General features: G+C 32.3%; 3 protein-coding genes across 3 annotated transcripts; 2 read left to right on the forward strand and 1 right to left on the reverse strand.

Annotated features, from left to right (window-relative positions):
• Window positions 1–397: 397 nt before the first annotated feature.
• On the reverse strand, window positions 398–10,397 carry LOC105254581 (LHFPL tetraspan subfamily member 2 protein). Its single transcript, XM_011263350.2, has 5 exons — window positions 10,191–10,397; window positions 2,824–3,010; window positions 2,365–2,637; window positions 1,417–1,530; window positions 398–1,040 (listed from the first exon to the last, which is right to left on the reverse strand). The coding sequence occupies exons 2-5, from the start codon at window positions 2,951–2,953 to the stop codon at window positions 898–900; spliced, it is 660 nt and encodes a 219-aa protein (XP_011261652.1). The 5' UTR covers window positions 2,954–3,010; window positions 10,191–10,397; the 3' UTR covers window positions 398–897.
• Window positions 10,398–12,414: 2,017 nt separating this feature from the next.
• On the forward strand, window positions 12,415–13,554 carry LOC112638987 (leucine-rich repeat-containing protein 71-like). The gene is given in 6 exon segments (XM_025411689.1): window positions 12,415–12,480; window positions 12,628–12,698; window positions 12,773–12,916; window positions 12,983–13,162; window positions 13,269–13,346; window positions 13,428–13,554. Coding segments are annotated over 6 exon segments (666 nt in total).
• A 181-nt stretch (window positions 13,555–13,735) lies between these two features.
• Window positions 13,736–17,592, forward strand: LOC105254835. Its single transcript, XM_025411711.1, is given in 10 exon segments — window positions 13,736–13,798; window positions 13,876–13,993; window positions 14,073–14,182; window positions 14,268–14,409; window positions 14,524–14,660; window positions 14,662–14,773; window positions 14,776–14,903; window positions 15,717–15,905; window positions 16,479–16,628; window positions 17,141–17,592. Coding segments are annotated over 10 exon segments (1,302 nt in total). The 5' UTR covers window positions 13,736–13,750; the 3' UTR covers window positions 17,309–17,592.
• Window positions 17,593–19,475: the final 1,883 nt, after the last annotated feature.

Below are 19,475 nucleotides of genomic sequence, written 5' to 3' on the forward strand. Positions count from 1 at the left end.
AGCGTTGTTACTGCGATCAATGGTCAGCGGTTTTAAGCGGCAAGTCATCAACCAAATAACACTCATACTTTAAGTAATTACATCGCGCGTTGTTACACACGAGTTGTATAATTTCTCTTCGTTATTTGCTCCCGTTATATTTTCCTATCATTGTCAATTATATTCTTTTTCGAAAATTTTGTATAAATTCGCTCATGTACATTATTAATTGTTGATTCCCTTGGTGCCTTCATTATTTATACATGTGTATATAATCGATTGACATACAAGCCGATAATTTTTTATGTACATGTATCTATTTAAATTATATGTTCGATCGAATTTCAAATAATCTGTTGAAAAATAATAATGAAACAAATAAATTCCATTATTTATCAATCAAACTTGTTGGAAGAACATGAAAAATTAATTGAGCAGATGCGTGTGTGTGTGTCTGTGCGTGTGAATGTGTGTTGCATGTGTGCTTATAAGATAAATCATACTGTTAAATATATTATCTCTCATTACGATAATACATTTATTCTCTTTACATCGAGTAAACAAAACGGAACATTTATAAATGATAAAATGGCTTACTTTATAAAATATAAAATAGGAATTCTCTGCAAAAACATTGCAGCATCTATATAAATTGTGGCAGTTGTGGGAAGACTGTAAGTACATACATTTAATATTCTATCATATCATTCTGTAAATATTCATCCTTTCTAGTCTCGCACAATTAATTATTCTGATTGTATAATTCCGTTCGATAAAAAAAGTTATCCTTGTTCTGTTATGCAGTGAACACAACGAGGTGGATATTTTTTTTAAATTCTCCAAGAATTTCTTTTCGACGCTTTATATCGAGAATATCCATTGGCGAGATTGGACCTCTTGCTGATTTTATTTGCGCGTTCAGGCTAAGCATATTAGAGTTTTTCCTTCGTTCATTTTGTCTTGGACCTTGTCGCTGGCCGTCGACTTCTCCGCCTGTCCGCTAAAAGCGGCGCAGACAAAAGTGAGAGCGACGCCGATCGCTGCGCTATAAAAAGCCCAACCTAAAGAAATTATTTTTTTAGAATCTTCCAAAATTATTGTGACTAAGATTAATTTAATTTGATTTACTTTGAGAGCAGGGATCTATATAAATTTGATTTTTTTTCGAATACCCAGTGAGAAATGTTGGTCGAATCTACATTAATTCGATCGATTCGACATCAACAATCGATTCGATAAATGATTTGTCGAATCGATGTTGAATTGATGTCGATTCGATCAACATTTCTCACTGGGTAGGACACTACATCTGTGCATCATAATTATTTCAAGAGGAATTGCAAATATTTTAAAAAGAATAATAAAAATCCGAAATCAAAATTGGACTTGCATTTTTAAAAATTTTTAGTAATAAATATATCGATGTTTTAGATTTACCAAGACTGCAGTTAGCAAGATAAAAAGCGTCAGCTTCAGAACCACAGATCCTCTGCACCCTCTCGGCACCCCAACCGGCGGGGTATAAGATCATCCCGAAAAGGTACAATATTCCTGTGAAAATAAAAAATATGCACTAAACTAGAGCGCGATACACTAATTTATTTATTTATTTTATAAGCACGCATTACAAGGATACATTTTCCGATTATCTGATTTGTTAGACTTATTGGCAAAGTAAACATCGTTTTTTAAAATTTGTGTATATTCGTTGATTATTCCAGACACAATCTTTCGTTACAATGGAAAGACTGATGCTCGAGATGCCATTGTCAGGCTAAAGGCACGTGGAATAGTCAGCTATACAAAGAGCAGTCATTGCCTTTTAAAAATTTGCATTACTGTTATTGTCAGCAATGTTGAGAAAAGACTGGCGATTTTTATATTGAATGAAAGAATGAACTAATGCGTTTTGAAAAAAAGAAAGAAAAATTAAATTACAAATTTTGTTTAGAAATTATCAATATTTTAAGCCATTGCTAGGCTAAAGGCTGGATTACATAAATTAATATTAAAACGCACGTGGAATAGTCAACTACACAAAGAGCGATCGTTGCCTTTTAAAAATTTGCATTACTCTTATTGTCAGCAATGTTGAGAAAAGACTGGCGATTTTTATATTGAATGAAAGAATGAACTAATGCGTTTTGAAAAAAAGGAAGAAAAATTAAATTACAAATTTTGTTTAGAAATTATCAATATTTTAAACGTATTCAAGAAATTTTCTGATCCCATTGTATATAAAAAAATAATACTTTTTCTCATATAAGATACCTAAGATATCGCTCATCATTTATAAGATTATTTCGCTTTTCGAGCTAAGAAGCTTAATATCAGAGCTTCATCATCTCATCATATCAATCCTCCTCTCTCGAAGGACAACATTACCGGCAACGGCCTGTGCCACTCCCGCCAGATTGAAGATGCTCTTACGGCCAATGCTCTGTACGCAGCATCCGAGTAAAGCAGCCATCACGGTCACCGACATCACAGCCAGGCCCGCGGACAAGAAAAACAGGGAAGCCTTCCAGCATCCCGGAAAGATGTTGGAATCCGTCGCGAAACCGTCCACGTTAAAATTAGCGCAATGCATCTTGCCGAATAATCTCGTGCAACGATTAAAGATCCCGACTGTCGGTGTATACAGTTCCGTGCCGTTTTCTGAAATTTTCAAACAAGCAAATAATAGAGCGTAGGTGTATCTTACGATAACGCACATCTATTAACATGAAATGGGGAGATACTTTATTTGTGATGAACGTTATCATCTTTATATATAAATATACAACGGGAATTCCGATGTCGCATCCACGCACGCGGATATCTAGTTGAGAAGAAGATATTTACTCGTATCCTTAATTGTCGGTGGTCCCACGAGCCATCTGGGAGTGATGAGGCCCGATAAAACCGCCATCAATGCTGCCAGAGACAAGAGCGTCCATAGCAGACTACGTCCAGTGACTATCACATAACACATACTGCCGATCGATTGTTCCTTCGCTTTATGCCATTACATTCTTAAATTGCTCGATCGCTGAAAAATAACGTGTATTAAATTTCTTACAACTGGCACTAGAAAATTTTCTTAAAAATTGCATTAGAAAATGTTAATTTATAATTATTGATACAATTGGCAAGCAAGAATTGATAAGAAAATTTCTTGATAATTCTTTTGCAATTAATGCAAACACGTTTCTGCTCTCTAGTGAGATTGAGAGATGTTTAATGAGCGAGTTCGGGGATTTGGTCGGGCTGGCAGTAGAATAAATGCCTTTCACATGTATTTCGAGGAAACGCGCGTTGGTGTTATTCGAGGTTCTCTTTGCTCGAGCATGAATATTAAAAGAGAGGTCGCAAAACCGAAACGTAGAATACACAAATCTCGGATTACGGCATAACGACTAACACAGTTCTAACTCTTTATTCGGTGATTTCATGGGAATCGTGAAAGGGCACGAGATATCCCTCGCCGGGCATTGAAATCAATCGATCCGTGGATCTGACGCGGCATTCGTTTGAGTGGAATCTTTGAACGAACACTAACATTTCATCGGTGATTGACTCTGGAATCTGATTCTTGTGCTTCCTTTCCGAAGATAGTGATCTTTCTTTTTGGAAATATCTCGCGTGTAATCTTTATGGCTAAAATTATGTAAATTAAAATCACGTTTTTAATTTGGAATTTTAATTAAATCTAAAAATTTATCGATCCTAAAATTTTTTCTCAATATATGCAAGGCCTGTGAAGAAGAATTTAAAAAAAAGAAACAAAAATTTCTTAATAATTTTATCATAATGGATGAAACATCATCAAGTATTTTAAGTCACCTATGATGATAAATTTCTATGAAAAGAAAAATGATACATTAAAAGTGGAGTAATCCAAAGTGCTTCATCTTATCTTTCAGTCTGGAATAGCTTCGGTCTTTTCGACGTGTTTGTGAGGGCGGCGCCTTTTCACTTTTACACTATACGTGCTGCTTGAGACTGCTCTCTCAAGATTCTCAGTGCTCTTCAAACCCGCAAACTTAATCGCCCTCGTCCTCTTACCGTCAATTGAAGAGCATCACTTTGATCTTACCGGCAAATCAACAAGCTAAGATGCGCATCTCGAAAAAAATATGTTAATAACTCGATTGTACGTTTTTTCAATATTTGGAACAATACATAATAGATACATAATCTTCAGATTTGAAATACATTTTCGAATTTAGAGATGTCTCCAAAAATAATATAAAATAATTTAAGATTTTTTTTTAATTTTTATGAAAGTTAAATAAGTAGATTAAGTAAATTTTATAGCAGTATCATTGTATAAGATTAGAGAAATTTATCGCACTTATCACTTTTGCTTTTGTCACTTCTTGCCTGTGACTCGCAACCACTTCAGAAAATGTGTTTACTTAGGATCACACCCTAATCACTGTTTATATTTACGCTCTCTTGAATACAATAATGAAATCTTTCTGACAAGAGACGACGTTGACTTATTATGAGAATCTTAAGAAAATGTTTTTTCTTACAATTAGATATATTTGTTTTTAATAATTTATTTTTCTTTCGTTTGATGATCGCGAATTTATTTTATGGTAAATTATTCAAATAACAATGCAAGAAATGCCGGCAATTTTCTGCTTTCTCAGATGCTTGATCATTAATTAAGAATAATTAATCGTGTTTCATTTGTGTGGCCATTGCGTCGCCAAGAGAGAAGATTATCGCTTCCATTTAAAAGATTTTTTGTCACATTTAGCTCTTTGTTTCGATAGCCTTCGACGATCTGTTCTTGCGCATGATCGGGAATTAATGAGCCATAGTTAAATTGACAATCTATGGATTCGATAAGATTCGAGCGGACGAAGAGATAAATCCCATTGGACACGTGGGCAGACTGCGCGAATAAATGGGCAGCTGCGCGTTTTTTCCCTTTCATTTTAATTGCCGGCTTCATATATTGTTATGTAGCTCTGCCACGCCTTCTCATAATACGATACCCCATGCACAGACCCCTTTCTCCAAGAACGCAAGAGCTACCGTCATGAATTAGTACTTAAATTTGTATCGAAATCTCGACAGCATAGAAGAGCGCGGCTCATTATTATTTTCTTTCTAACTCATTATTATTTTAATTGTCATTATTTGTTATATACTTTTCAACAACGAGATGAGTGTGTTACTGCGCGCGCTTTAGTTAAATATTTTTTTATTTGCAAGGAGAGGGAGAAGACAGATTTATTATCGCGGTGAAATCGAGCGCAGACGCTGGGATTTAGACTTACAAGGAAATTATTAGTATTCTCCGTTGACTTATGGTTTTTCGACCATGAGTTACCGGACAGAGGACCCATTGGCGGATGACTAATAGTCGGAGCGTCTGTGCGACTGGAAAGAAGGAGGGAGGATATTGCATTCCGCGAAGATGCGTGAGTTAAATGAGAAATTCAGATGCCACCCACACACAAATGCGGTCACAATAGGATTAAATATATTATATAATCCTTTGTGAATGGGCACAAATATACTTGACAAAATCGCATGATTTTTCACATTCAAGACATAATTTTAATCTGTCGCTAAATTGTAAGGATATTAAACGACGTGGAAGAAAGTATTTTACTCAAATTTTAAAAGAAAAATATTATCCCCGCGAGAGAAGATTTAAAAAATCTGTCGATTATTACGCGGATCTGAATTATTTTGAAAGCCTTTGCCCGCAGCATCTCAAAACAAAACGTATATATACTCTCCTTACATAATCTCGCGAGTGTAATGCCATATGCGAGGCAGCTGTTAGACAGGTGCTTCCTTGCATCTCGCATCTCTTGTTTTCATTCTCCCTCTTCTCACCCTTTTTGGGATCCAGTCTGCAAGAAGAGAGAGAAAGAAAAAGAAAGAGAAATTCATTTTCTCTTCTCCTTTTTAGTTTCACCACATCTCATTTAGTCCATCGATTTTAGTGATTTATCGCGAGTCTTGCTTTGTTTTCAAACAATCGATTGGTTCTGAAGCTGTACTGAATGAGAGATGATTGAGAGATTTGTAATTATCAGAAAATTTAGCGAGAATGTAATTAATATTGCAATGAATAATACATATTATATAATAATCAAAATAAGTCAAATATGCCAGCTGATTATATTATTTGACACTTAAAGAAATGTTCAAGTAAAGTACAGCAGGAAATTAAATATCCAGTTATATTGTAAATTAATTATTATTTATCTCGACATATAATATAATAATGAATAATTTTATAAAGCTGTATTATTATATCAATCTTAAAAATTAAGAACATATTTGATTCCAGTATAAAAATAAAGAAAATACATGTAATATCTACAAAAAATCAAAGAAATTTTTATTGATCGATATGATTGACAGCTTAATCAACAGAAAATGTATGGAAACGTATCTCATGTAAAGAGTTACTTCCAATTGTAAGTTCGATGAAACGTTATTTATGAGCGAACCAGCGTGATAAGAGCGAGTCTTCTATGGTTCTAACATAACGACGGGTTAATTAAGGAATGACGACAACGAGCTAACGGTTCTTTCACATTGAAGACCTGGCAATTAAGATAACTGTCGTTGATCGGTTTTAAATCTCGCGTACGCGTTCGTTGTGACGTCTGGGTTTAATTATCGATAATTTCAATTATGTGTATATGTTATGTTTGTAAATATATATGTATAAAAGTTGTAACGTGTCATGTATAAAAAAATGTTATTATATAAAATATTAATCAGAAGACATAATCCAATCGAAATAGAATATGTCTCCGAAAGATCTTGTATGCGTTATGTCAATTTTAAATTATGATTGGCATAATATTATTTAGATTGGACACGCATTGAAATTATTCGTCAAGTCTATTATCGGATCTGGAGCGAATTCGCGATGACACTTTGCACACTCCCGGATAAATACAAACGTCATTAACGAGCTTATCTTGAGCCTCTGGAAGTTGCACATTTGCTGCCCGCATTTCCATGCATATTTTTGAACACGCGGACTAATCGCCGAAGGCGGCCACAAGGCCAGCACGATTAGATTCTATTCGTTTTAGCTGTTTCCTTTTGCGCTCTGTGTGTTTAAAATAAAATAGATATATGTTCAGATTCTCTCTCTGGAGAGAAAACGAGACGGGGAACAAAATGCAGGGAGTGTAACTAGAACAAGCGATTCTACGAACGCGGTTAATCATTGCGTTGCTTTGAAATCGAGATTATTTCCGCTCTCTTGATGTTTATGCAATCTTATTTTGATCCATTTAAAGTGTTACTAATTTTGCAGCCACGCAAGCAAGATATGAATCTTATCAAAAATTTGTAGCAATAATCATATATTTTTTTTTTCATAAAATTAACGAATCTTTAAGATTTAACTCATTATATTCTTTTAGTAAGAGAAACCGGTTTCTCGCAGTAAATTGCCGTGACTTCGCAGCTACTCCTCCTGTTAAATTCTCGTGTTTACGTACGGAAGGGCGTGTTAATGCGAAACTTCTCGATGCGATTTGTTTATCATTTTTGGCGAGCATCGCTGCCGGTTAAACATTAACATTCCCTAACGTTGCCGGGAGCATACACACATGCACGCACGCACGCACTTACGCGGTTTTATTTATGCGTGCACACGCGCGAGTGCTCAGCCAATTTATATTTATGATGTATCAGGCCTCGATGACACAGCGACTGGCTATGCTGGTCGAACCAGCCGAGGGAAGGCCAGGAAGAAAGGAAAAGATAGGAGCAATAGACACAGAAGAGCGGCTGACAAGAGTAGGAGGAGAGAAACAAGGAAGAGGAGAGAGGCGAGAGAAAACACCCACGGAATGTAAAACGGTCTGACCGCTTGTCCTTTTGTGGGTTACTACACTTCCGTTCAACTTGATTGCGAGAGAGCGAAAAATTCGCGACGAACGATACTAGATAGAATTGTTTAATATTAAGAGGGTGTAAAAATTTCGCGAAGTCAAATTTTCCATAAATTACAAGACTATTCTTTCAGAAGAGAAAGATTTTCCTGTTTGATCGAAAAAAGCCATCATCACACAATTATTATTGTAAGATTAAAATCTTTTTCTCTTCGCATCTTTTTTAAATTTTGTCTTCTTTTAGAAAGAGATTCTTCAGACTTTTTCTTTTTCTTTTCCTTATTGGAATGTTTTAATTTTCCACTCGAGAAAGAATAACCGATTCCACTGACAGTCATTATTGTATCCTTTAATTCAGACTTCTATTTACTCTTAAGCTGCCACGTGTTCGGCCTACTCGTGCATTTACGTGCAATGACACGCGACGCATTTTAATTGCTATTCACAGATTATTCGTAAATAATGCACGTTCGTACGTGACATTACTTCTTGAAAAAGGAATTCTCCAAAGACAGAATAGCGGATTTCCTGATAAAGCGGACGCGACATCCGTGAGAATCTATTCCGCGATTTTAATTCGCAATGTAAAGAGAATAAAACGAATTTTTTGTTACTTGTAGAATTTATAGTCGCATATTTTATAGAATTTGAATGAATTAAGGCTTTCAACGATTGTTTATTTTTTGAAGATTGAGAAGTAGGATCATAAAGTCTTATAACTTCCATCTATCTCTTTGAGTTTGTTACATTCTTCTTAATTTTTTTTTACATTCCATCCTATCTAATCCTGTCCCTCTTTCTGATGTCTCTTTTCGATTGATTTTCTCAAAACTCTTTTTCCAAAGTTCTTTCTTCGTCCCGTGTTTCGTCCATCCAACTCTGACCCACTTGAAAGCCAAAAAGAAAGGGCCCGGAAGGTCCCCCACATAGAAAGCGCGGGGAACCCCTTTTGTTCATCGAGTCGTTCTCCAGACACAAGTCGCCCGCATTCCTTACACAGAGAAAAAAAGCAAGCCAGCCTCCTTCCGTATGGAGAAAAAGAGAAATAAGGTGAATTTACAAGTGAACGCGCCTGTAACAAGCGGTCGACCAGCTGCACCAAGTGCATCACCAACATCTGGAGAAACACAATTTAATCTCGAAAGATATTTCTGTGTTTTTGCTCTTTATCATATGCGGTGCAAAAAAATGCGATCGTGGAGACATGGATAGAGTTGCATGATTAAAGTCATGCTAAAAAAATTGCCGAGTTTGAAAATTTAAGATACATTCTCTCGCGATTAATAATTCTCTCTCTTCTTTCTTTTTCGTTTTCATATGCTCTTTACTTTGAATAAAATAAAATATTTTATGTCAATTTAATTTCTCTTTTATACAATTTCGGACTCATATTCATTCTGAATGACTGTGCATGGTTTTCACGTTCTAGATTATACGTAAATAATGAGAAAGATTTCCTAAAGAGTGCACGAATGCAGCGACATTTGAAACATTTCATGGCTATCTCATTTCACTGACAGACAAGAAAGATCAAACTGCTTATCACACGTACAACTTACTCTAAATCGCAATCAAGACTACCAATTAATCCCCACTTGCATTTTATTATTTTTTCATCATTCATCGAATATATCTTTGAAATAAGTGAAAATACGCTGTAAAAAATGTCTTCTACGCTTTAAAACATAAAGAAAAAAGAATCTGTTAATGAATATTCACGAAACAAACTTCTAAAAGTGACACAATGGTTTAATTGACGAGCGTGTCGTTTATATTATGTCGTAATTTGTACCAATTTAGCAGTTTTGCATCGCGTAAAATTACTGCGAACATATAGCGAGCTGTCTCTTCGTGTTCAGGATCAAAATGACCCTGAAAGAAATTCGAAATCATGTGGATGCATAATTCATAGTATCCATGTGCGATTACGGCGCGCCCTTACATCGTGATGTAAACACTCGTAAATTAATGCAATCGACGAGGGATGCACTCGTGGATGCAAAGAAGCGTGGAACACTCTCTAGAAAAAATTTAACGCGACGTAAATCTTTTGCATTATCGTCGAAATATTCGTAATAATAATTTCTTTCAGAAAAAAATTAACGAAATCATTAATATTTACTTTGCTCCAATATTACTAATATTATTAATTAATTTGAGAGAAGAGAGAGAGAGAGAGAAAGAGAGGCAGGAGAATTTGCATATAAAATAATTAGAATACAACTAGAGATATATCAATTCTTTCGTTGAAAATTGCGAAACACTGATTAGAAATTAAATTAGAAAATTTTATTACAGCTAAAAAATTGCGATAAAGGTTATAATAGTGCAATTTACATTTTGTTACTCCTCTTCCGCTTTTAATCCAGCAACATTTCCCAGTAAAACCGATGCCTCATTTTTTGATAAGTGATGTTTTAATTTTAATACTCAGGATCGATTTGGAAGTCACTACTTTGACAAAACGCGCACAATTTATCACCGATCGTGTCTAATCTCGGTATAGAAACGCGAATCATCTACCTCACGTGCGGCTCACTGGACGCGTGAAGCACGACTGAAGAACGCGCGTTGTTCGATGGAGGAGCGCTATAACGAGATGCAAACTTGTCAGACCGCCGTGTAGCAAGAGAATTTTATTCGGACAATTTTATTTGAATGATAAATTACGAATGAAAAGACTAATAAATGTTTATTACGTAAGTTTTCGGTCGAAGAATATTTTAAAATTAATATAAAAGTAATGAGATTTTTTAGAGGAATATAATCTACGAGGAATATAATCTCGTACATTATTCTAACAGTTATTATTGTATATTTAATCTCTATTTGAATTATTTGTAATCATTATAACAATACATGGCTCTTTCATTTAATTAGATAATATATCAATAATAAAAATGTAAATAAAAGTATTAATAAAAATGTAAATACATTAAAATAATGGATTGATTGTGGATCGACATAAAATAATTTTTTATACAATAGTGAGACTTGTATATAATACTTGTAAATAATATAAATCTCTATTTTTCATAGAGATGTATAATTTTCTCTCTTCAATTGAGTATTCTTGTCGCGCTATCGATTTAACGCAACTGTTCACTTCTCGTACGATGTGTCATCGATCGAGCCTAGGGCTTTCGCGGTCGTTTGCGCCGTTAGGATCAACACAAATCATTTCGGTAATCGTCCCTGTAGTCCCGTAATTACAGACTTTAATCCCTCGAAAGCCCCACGGCTGACCTTTATCGCCATTCGATGCTCTCTCTGCCTCCTATTACACCATACAGCACACCCGCACAAAGGTTCGCTTGATATACCTTTCCAAGGCTTTTCCCCACTTCCCCAGTTGTGTCCCCAGTCACTGAGGGTTAGTCACCCTTATATTTTTTAGGCATTACATTATTACATTCCGTCCACAGCGGGGATGCCCGACAAAGGCGCCAGATCTATGAATTTACGACGTGTGTAAAAAATCGAGGGATTTAATGCGATGACACTGTATGAATGGAAACAAATAAGAATGCATGAAGAATGTTGAGAATTTAAGATTTTTATAACAAGTATAACACAATAATTCGAAACTTGATTATTTTAGCAGTTAATGAGATCCGATAATATCTGACGGTTTTAAGATATTTTATATATGTGTGTGTATATAGAAGTGTATAAAGGAGGCAAGCATGCTAATATAATCGATATGCTAAGTTTAATACTTAAATATTTGTTATATTGCTATAAGAGAGAGTGGCGATGGCGATAATGATGATTGATTAACAGTCATGATACTCAAATTTAAAGATAATAATTGCCCTTAATCATATACAAAATTATTTTTAATTATTTAGAGATAATAGTTGCTCATAATCATATATAAAATTATTTTTAATCATATATGATATATATTATATACATATATATTTTTTAGATCATATATTATATACTAAAAGGAATTATATATTGCACGCGTTTTCTAATGTTCTAAATTAAAAAAGTGAATTGTCTTCTGTATATTTTTATTGTCATTTGTTTCTGCCTAAATTACAATAAAACTAGCAAAAGGTTAAAGTTAAATAAAAGATAACTGACATTATATATATAGAAAAAATACGCCTATCCATGAGAGATAAAACACCTTTGACAAATAGTTAATATATTTTAGATTAGAATATTATTCAGAGGAGAAAGCAACATATAAAAGTATTTTTAAAATTATTAAGATAGAGTGATATATAGATTTCCATCAATATCATTTCTTGTGACACATCAGAAATAATGCTTCAAGAAAATTTTATTACCGAGTTTTTAAGACATTGCGAAGAATATGAAGAGCCGTTGCCTAGTTTTCTAGTAAATCTTTTTAAATATGCTATCATATTGACTTGTATATTATTAATTTTGTAATATTATATTGTTTTGCAGATAAGGAATGGTATAGAATATATGAAGTTTGAGCCAGAAAAGTAAATATTTTAATTTTTATTAAAACTTTTTCTACGTCTTTAAATTCGTGATTTATTTAGAGTCAAATTGGAAGGAGATGTCAAATTGGAGGAAGATGGTCCGATCTTTTACATTTCCTTCGAGAATCCTAAAATAATGGAGAACATACAAAAACTGGAATGCAAAGATAAGAATGACAAAGATATATCATGAAGAAATATATATGTATATTAACATGTTTAGTTATCATTTAGTTATTGATATTAACATTTGTATGTTCACGCATTTGTATGTTTTCGCATAACATCTTTTTTGTATTACACGACAGGAAGTATCGATTTGCATCCTGGACGCATTGAATACTACGTTGCAGAAATATAACACTATTACAGTGCTCAAGTAATAGAAATTTTAAAATGAGTCGTGTGTAATTTAACATTTATATGTAATACATAATAATTACATTCTCTCAGATTGCCAAATTGTCAAATAAATGCTTACGGCATCTTACAAATAGCGCAAATGTTGACGGAAATTAAATGTCTGACCGATTTAAATCTAGACAACAATCCGAATGTGCAAGAGAATTATTTTTTGCTTTGCACACCGGCTAGAAAGTACGTTATACAATCGCATATATATATGTACGATTGCGATGAACATTTAATTTGATGTTTTTTTAGTTTACATTATTTATCGTTGAAAATGTGTAAGTTATCCGATAAAGGTATACAAAAAATCATGGATGAATTAAAGTACCGGGATTCGCCGAATGATCCAAAATTAATTGCTCTTAATGTAGCGGATAACGATATTACAGATGTCGGCGCCAAGTATATCGCTGCGATGCTTCGAACTAATCGGTAATAATTGATTATTATAGTTTTAATTCAAGAGATGTTCATCTATATTTTCTCCAAGGCAAAGCATTTACATTTAGTGAAACATAATGTTTTCCAATATTTGTAGATCCTTACAAAGCATGGTCTTAACCGGAAACAAGATACAAGATGATGGGGCCTTGCTGATAATCCAAGAACTTTGCATGTATTTTTAATAATAAAAGTGACAAAAGCGATTATAAATTAGATACTTTCGATTAAACTTCTATCTTTAATAATATAATAGGTCCACTTTGACCCATGAAGAAGTCGTCGATCTTCGACGTCGCAGATTTCTCGAGTTGGAGAGCAAGGTTGATAAATTATCTCTCGTCATAGTGTTATTTTGCTCAGTCGTAAATGAAAGATTATAATTATAGCTGGATAACGGAACTACTCAAGAAACTTGTGTCACAAAGCAATGGAAGAGAAGTAAAACACACACATGGCAGCGTCAGAATTTAAATCAGAATTCTAAGAAAAGTACGTTTGATATGTTCCAAGTTGCTTAAAAATCCATTACATAATAATTTTCAAAATGCAGTGAATCGTCGTGACAGCTCGTTAAAGATGAAGACACAAATGAATTCTTCGTCGATATCAGACTATTCCGTTCAAGTATTTTTTTAGCATTTGATTTATTAATCAGAAATTATTAGAAATAAAAATAAGAATATAAAATAATTTTTATACAGATATCTGAAAAATTCTCAGATAACAATATTAGTCATCCATTTACAAGAGAAACTATGGCGATAAATGGTTCCATAATGACGAGTGGAAATTTGGAATTGCAACATTTGAGTCTAAGTTGTACGCTTTTGTTATCTTAACATCAAATTTTCGATGAATTACAATACTTATGGCTAAAAATCATATATTTTGTGGCTAGTCAACCGTTTGACGAATAAGACATTGAAGAAACTGATATCGTGTCTGTATTATCAAAAGTACATGTTATTAAACGATTACAGTAAGGGATTATTATATGTATTTTTAGAGGTAATTTATATTTATTATTTAAAAAATTTCGATATATATAAAAAAAATTTGCAATGTTTGATCAGATCATTTCTTCTATAATTAGGGTAATGATATTTCAAAGAATGAAGATTGGACAACGTTACAGGAGCTTTTACGTTGCAGACGACAAGAGAATCAAATAATTCTAGATGAGGATTTTAAGGACCTTGTACCGGTAGAGAGTGAAACTTTGCGGAGCAGAATCAGTGTATAATCATTATTCTTTTTAATTATTTTTGTACACTTGTGAAATATTCTTTTGATGCAAATTTGTGCAAAATTATTATGATATAATGAAAACTGCCTATTTCACAGAACAGAAAATATTTTATTGTATTTATATTAATTTTTCTATGTATATTATATTAATTTTTCTATTTTTTCTATAGAATCTTCATATTTAAATTTTAAAGTCATTTTGGATATAATGTCGTGCGGGATGGTGTGACCAGCGATAGAGCAATTGTTTGAAAATTTTATTGGACGAAAATTTTATCTTATCGCCACGCATGCTCTCTCTCTCTCTTTACATCCGATGGACAACGAACTCGAACTGACACTGTCATTTCAATTTTTGCACTTTGTGAAGATGTTGCTGCATATCACCGCCGTTACCGTGCTCTTTAATATTGCCATTATGGAATTGGATTCTTTTTATTCTCTTCCATCGGAAAAAATTTTGGATCTGCCGCTTACCAAGGTAATAAGTGAATTACGCGAACGGTTTCTATTCATAAAATATAAATAATAGTAACACGTGACAAATTTTCTTATGAAAAATTATGTTTCGCATTATTTATATTGTAATAAATTTAATAATTGACAATTAATAATTTTGTTGTACTTGCTCAATTAAATTATGATAATTTCAGTATATTTTTTCATTTATCATTTTTATACTCGTTTGTGAAATTTGCACATATGAATATAAATTAAGAATGATGATAAGAATAAATTTGAAAAATGAGAAATATAATTATAAAATATTATTTTATATACTTTGCGTACACATATTTTTATACATACTTAAAATATATAAGATATTATTTTATATATGTACTTTGTTCCACACATATTCTCTCTCTCGATTGAATCATAAATAATCCCGCCAACTAAGATATTACTGACATCTAGTGTTGACATTTCATAATCTTGACAGTTTACACGTGACTGTTCTCGCGTATTGTCAAATTTTTTATCATTCCTTTTTTTATTGACATAATTTTGTGTGTTTTCCAAACGCAAGTTTAAAGAGAATTTTGACATTTTCTTAATTACATTTTTTCGCGACATTTCAATCTCTTTGAAGTGTCATTCTAAAATATACTCGAGCAATTTTTATTCTAAGGTTCTAGGTTAGAGATATGTGTTTCGTAAGACTTAAATGCTGCATAGATAACGTGCGATAACAAATAATATTGTTGATTAACATTATCGATGACATCGGTTGAAAATCACGTGAAATTTCCGCGACTCATCCACGATTTCCGACATGTATGAAAACCTGTTCAAGAGTCCGTTGCACCGCGTATTCGTGTACGGCACGTTAAAACGAGGCGAGCCGAATCACAGTCTTATTAAGGATACTGCGAACGGCTATGCAAAATTTCTGGGCCTTGGCAGGACAACAGTCTTATATCCTCTGGTAATCGCTACCAAGTATAACATCCCGTTTCTGCTGAAAAAACCCAACATGGGCAATGTGAGTTGAGAAATCAATTAAATTCTTACAGTATTAAAATTCAAAATCCATAAAGAATTAAAAGTAAGAGAATTGAAAGAATTGTAGAATTTAATTCATATAATTTCTCTCTCAAAATCCATTGTTATATTAATAATGCTTTTAATAAAACTGCTAATATGAGCAACAAATGGATATATAATTTTACTTAAATATATGTAATATTATTCAAATGGACTATATTTGTTAATGAAATACATTTAACGAAATGTTTTTGCACTAATTAATAATCTTTTTCTCTTTAATCATGTATAAATTTTGTCAACTGAAAATTGTAATTAAATTGATTGAAGAAAAAAAAATATTTTTATATAAATTTCAAAGTATTATTTTATTTTATTATATTTAAACAACTAATTATTGCTCGTATAGCTTTTTGAAATTATTTGTAACTAAACCTTGTGTGTATATTTTTCTGACCTCTTTTTATACTTTTATTCTTAGAATTTTAATTTTTTTCTAAGAATTAATCTTTTATTTATATAATACATATTATTATGAAATTGCATGTGTGTTAATGCTTCGGATAAACAGTTTGTGCTTGGAGAAATATATGATGTAGACTCTAAAATGCTGAAAAGACTAGATGAATTAGAGGAACATCCAACATTTTATGAGCGAACCGAAGAAGAAGTCTTATTGGCTCCAGAAACTGCATTCAAATCTGGGAAAACTTTTGAAGAGGTATATATAAATTATATATAAATATATAAATAGTATATATACATATAATTTAATAGAAATATGTATAGGCCCCTAAATGTTTTTTAAATATGTTATCAATTTGTAATTAATCTTGGAAAATTATTTATTGTAAATTTCTAATCTTATACCAAATCTTTAATTTCATTATATATCTTTGTAATTAACTATATATCAATAATTAAAATTCTATTAAATTAAAATCATTTAAAATTTAACATATAGTTTTATTATCTATTTTGCCCTTGTATTTTGAAAGTTTTGCAAAAATCGTCTTGAAAATACCTTTTTTCTATTGCTTATTAATAAAAAATTATTAAAAAAGCATTCCATAATTTTGAATGTCTTCTATATAAAATATATAGGAGATGTATATATATTTAATATGTTATTCCTTATGATTTTTCTTTCAATATTGAATGCGCAAGACATTGATATTTTTCATTATTTAATTTCGTTTATTTTCTCTTCTAATGAATTTATTTCTTTTTCAGGTTGGCGAATTGACAAAAGCCTCGATATACTTTCTGCCAAGATACAGGTCTTCCTTACTGGATAGTCCCATGTACGCGTCTTACAGCAATAACGGAAGTCACGGATTGAAGTATTGTGAGAAGTATGTTCGCGATCCATCCTACGATCATAGAAAGGAGGTGCAATAAATCATTGCCACTGGCTTTTGTTTTTTTTGCAGCGATGAGGACGCGTCGAGCCTTAATGATGTTCTTTGAACAGTCTATCTAATGGGCAGAATGACGAATATTTTCTCTTACAATACTACTTAAAATTCTTGCGATTAATCGAAGAAAGTAAGAATGTGCAGAAAATATAAGTAATTAATAAAAATAATTTTGTATTGCCGCGCATACGTTCCGCATAATGATATATTAAAAACTATTTTAAGAGGAAACATATCTTAATTTCTAGCCCACGAAAAAATAATCTTTATATAACAATATGTAAATATATATAATTATATATATAAATGTATATACTTATAGTAATAATTTTTTAATAATTAATAATCTTTTTCTCTTATATATATATATATGTATATATATATATATATATATATATATATATATACATACTTATATATGATTAGATATGATTATATATGTAGATATGAACTATTTTTTTCCAGAAATATATTAGAAGTAGAATATTAAAAATAATTTTTACATAATGGCTTTCGATGCTTCTTGATTTTATATAATAATCGTTTTATTAATAGTGTGTAATAAACTTTTACCAGATCTTTAAATTAAAATTAAATGATACTGAATCTAAAAAATATATATGTATATATATATATATATATATATATATATATATATATATATATATTTATATATATAGGACTTTACAAATGAAGGAGCGGAAGAAAGTGGCAATCAAATATATCTTGATGATTGAGTTTTATTAAATATGCCACGTATGCTCGCACCTCATACTTTCGTGCACTCTCATTTCCTGTCATTCCATCGCTCGCTCTCATGTATAACAGTAGCGATAAAATTATATTGTGTATTTCAACTATTCTGTAACAAAAGGCAGAGTACTCCGTGGCGATCAAAATTATCTCGAAACTATCCTCGAGAGGCAGCGACGCTGCATCTCCACCACGTGCTCAAGTTAAATATCTTTTCACGCTGTTTTTATTGAAAGCCGATATTTCTTTCGACAGATATTACATTTTCGAAAAAACGATCGACTAAATAAGATGCTCGCGAATATCTAAGCACGCTTAGATTCATTCGCTTCTTTTCATTTCGAAAATTGATTGATCGATGATATACGTTGCGGCAAATTAAAAATGCTCAAAGGCAGTAAATATGAATTATCCTAAGAAATTTATTTATAAATAATCACATTTTATCACGCTATACAAGAATTTATATTATTATCTATCGTTTCCGCGTATGGCATTCCGCTCATTGTACCCGAAAACAACATACATCATCCCACCGTAGGATTCGCCAATAACGTGAGAAACTATCTTCCAAGAAACGGATCCGGCATTTATATATTTGCCGCACTCTTCGTCTCGAGAAAGAAATTCTTAGCTCAATAAAAAGAGAATTATACAATTGTCAACAAAGATGTACACAAGAGTTTCTTTATGTTTAACACAATGTATAATATGTGTGTGTCTTTCTCCCTCCTATTTTACAACATCACGCAATACGTTCACTGGTGTCTTGCACTATTTTGCCTTGCGCATTTGGTGATTCTCACTCAATTTGCGTTCATGCTATTTCTCATCTTTATGTTTTTGTGCCATTTTAAGCCCAGCTTCACAAAAAATTCCATTAATTTATATATATATAGTTATAATTTTTTATCTAGAAATTTCTGTTCGTTGACATATTGCCATTTTGAGCGAAGCAATACACTCTCTCAAAAATGGAGAAAAAGAGAGCTCAAAATTTATCTCGCGATTTCTGGAAATTATTTGAAGAATGTTCTTATAGATCAGCTAAAACTAATTGTATGAATTTCAATATCGCGACATTGCTATGCCGATCTCGAAATTTATTGTGTATGTTCGAACGTCAATGCGAATCTGTTCTATCTATATCGACACTATTCAATGAGAAGGCATCGATCGTGGCAGTAAATATGTACGTTAAATTAAAAGTAGCATTATATAAAAAAAAAGTGCAAATACCACGTAAAATACTTTAATTGAGAATATTTTTCAGACTACACAATCTTTGCGCATAACAATGACGCGTATACAGTGTTGTTCCAATCTGTCATTTTGAGGATTCGAGCACGTTTCGAGGATTCGAACACATTCTTCCGCACATTCCGACATTTCTCTGG

This window comes from Camponotus floridanus, unplaced genomic scaffold, assembly GCF_003227725.1.
Source record: "Camponotus floridanus strain SB8 unplaced genomic scaffold, Cflo_v7.5 scaffold42, whole genome shotgun sequence".
NCBI lineage: Eukaryota > Metazoa > Arthropoda > Insecta > Hymenoptera > Formicidae > Camponotus > Camponotus floridanus.

Excerpts from the sequence above, each read along its gene's own strand:
- LOC105254581 (XM_011263350.2), bottom strand. The coding sequence starts at position 2,953 with ATGTGTTATGTGATAGTCACTGGACGTAGTCTGCTATGGACGCTCTTG. Across the intron at positions 2,638-2,823 it reads ACCGACAATTAAGGATACGA|AAAACGGCACGGAACTGTAT; the intron begins GTAAATATCTTC and ends TGAAAATTTCAG. Across the intron at positions 1,531-2,364 it reads AGTGGCACAGGCCGTTGCCG|GAATATTGTACCTTTTCGGG; the intron begins GTAATGTTGTCC and ends TTATTTTCACAG.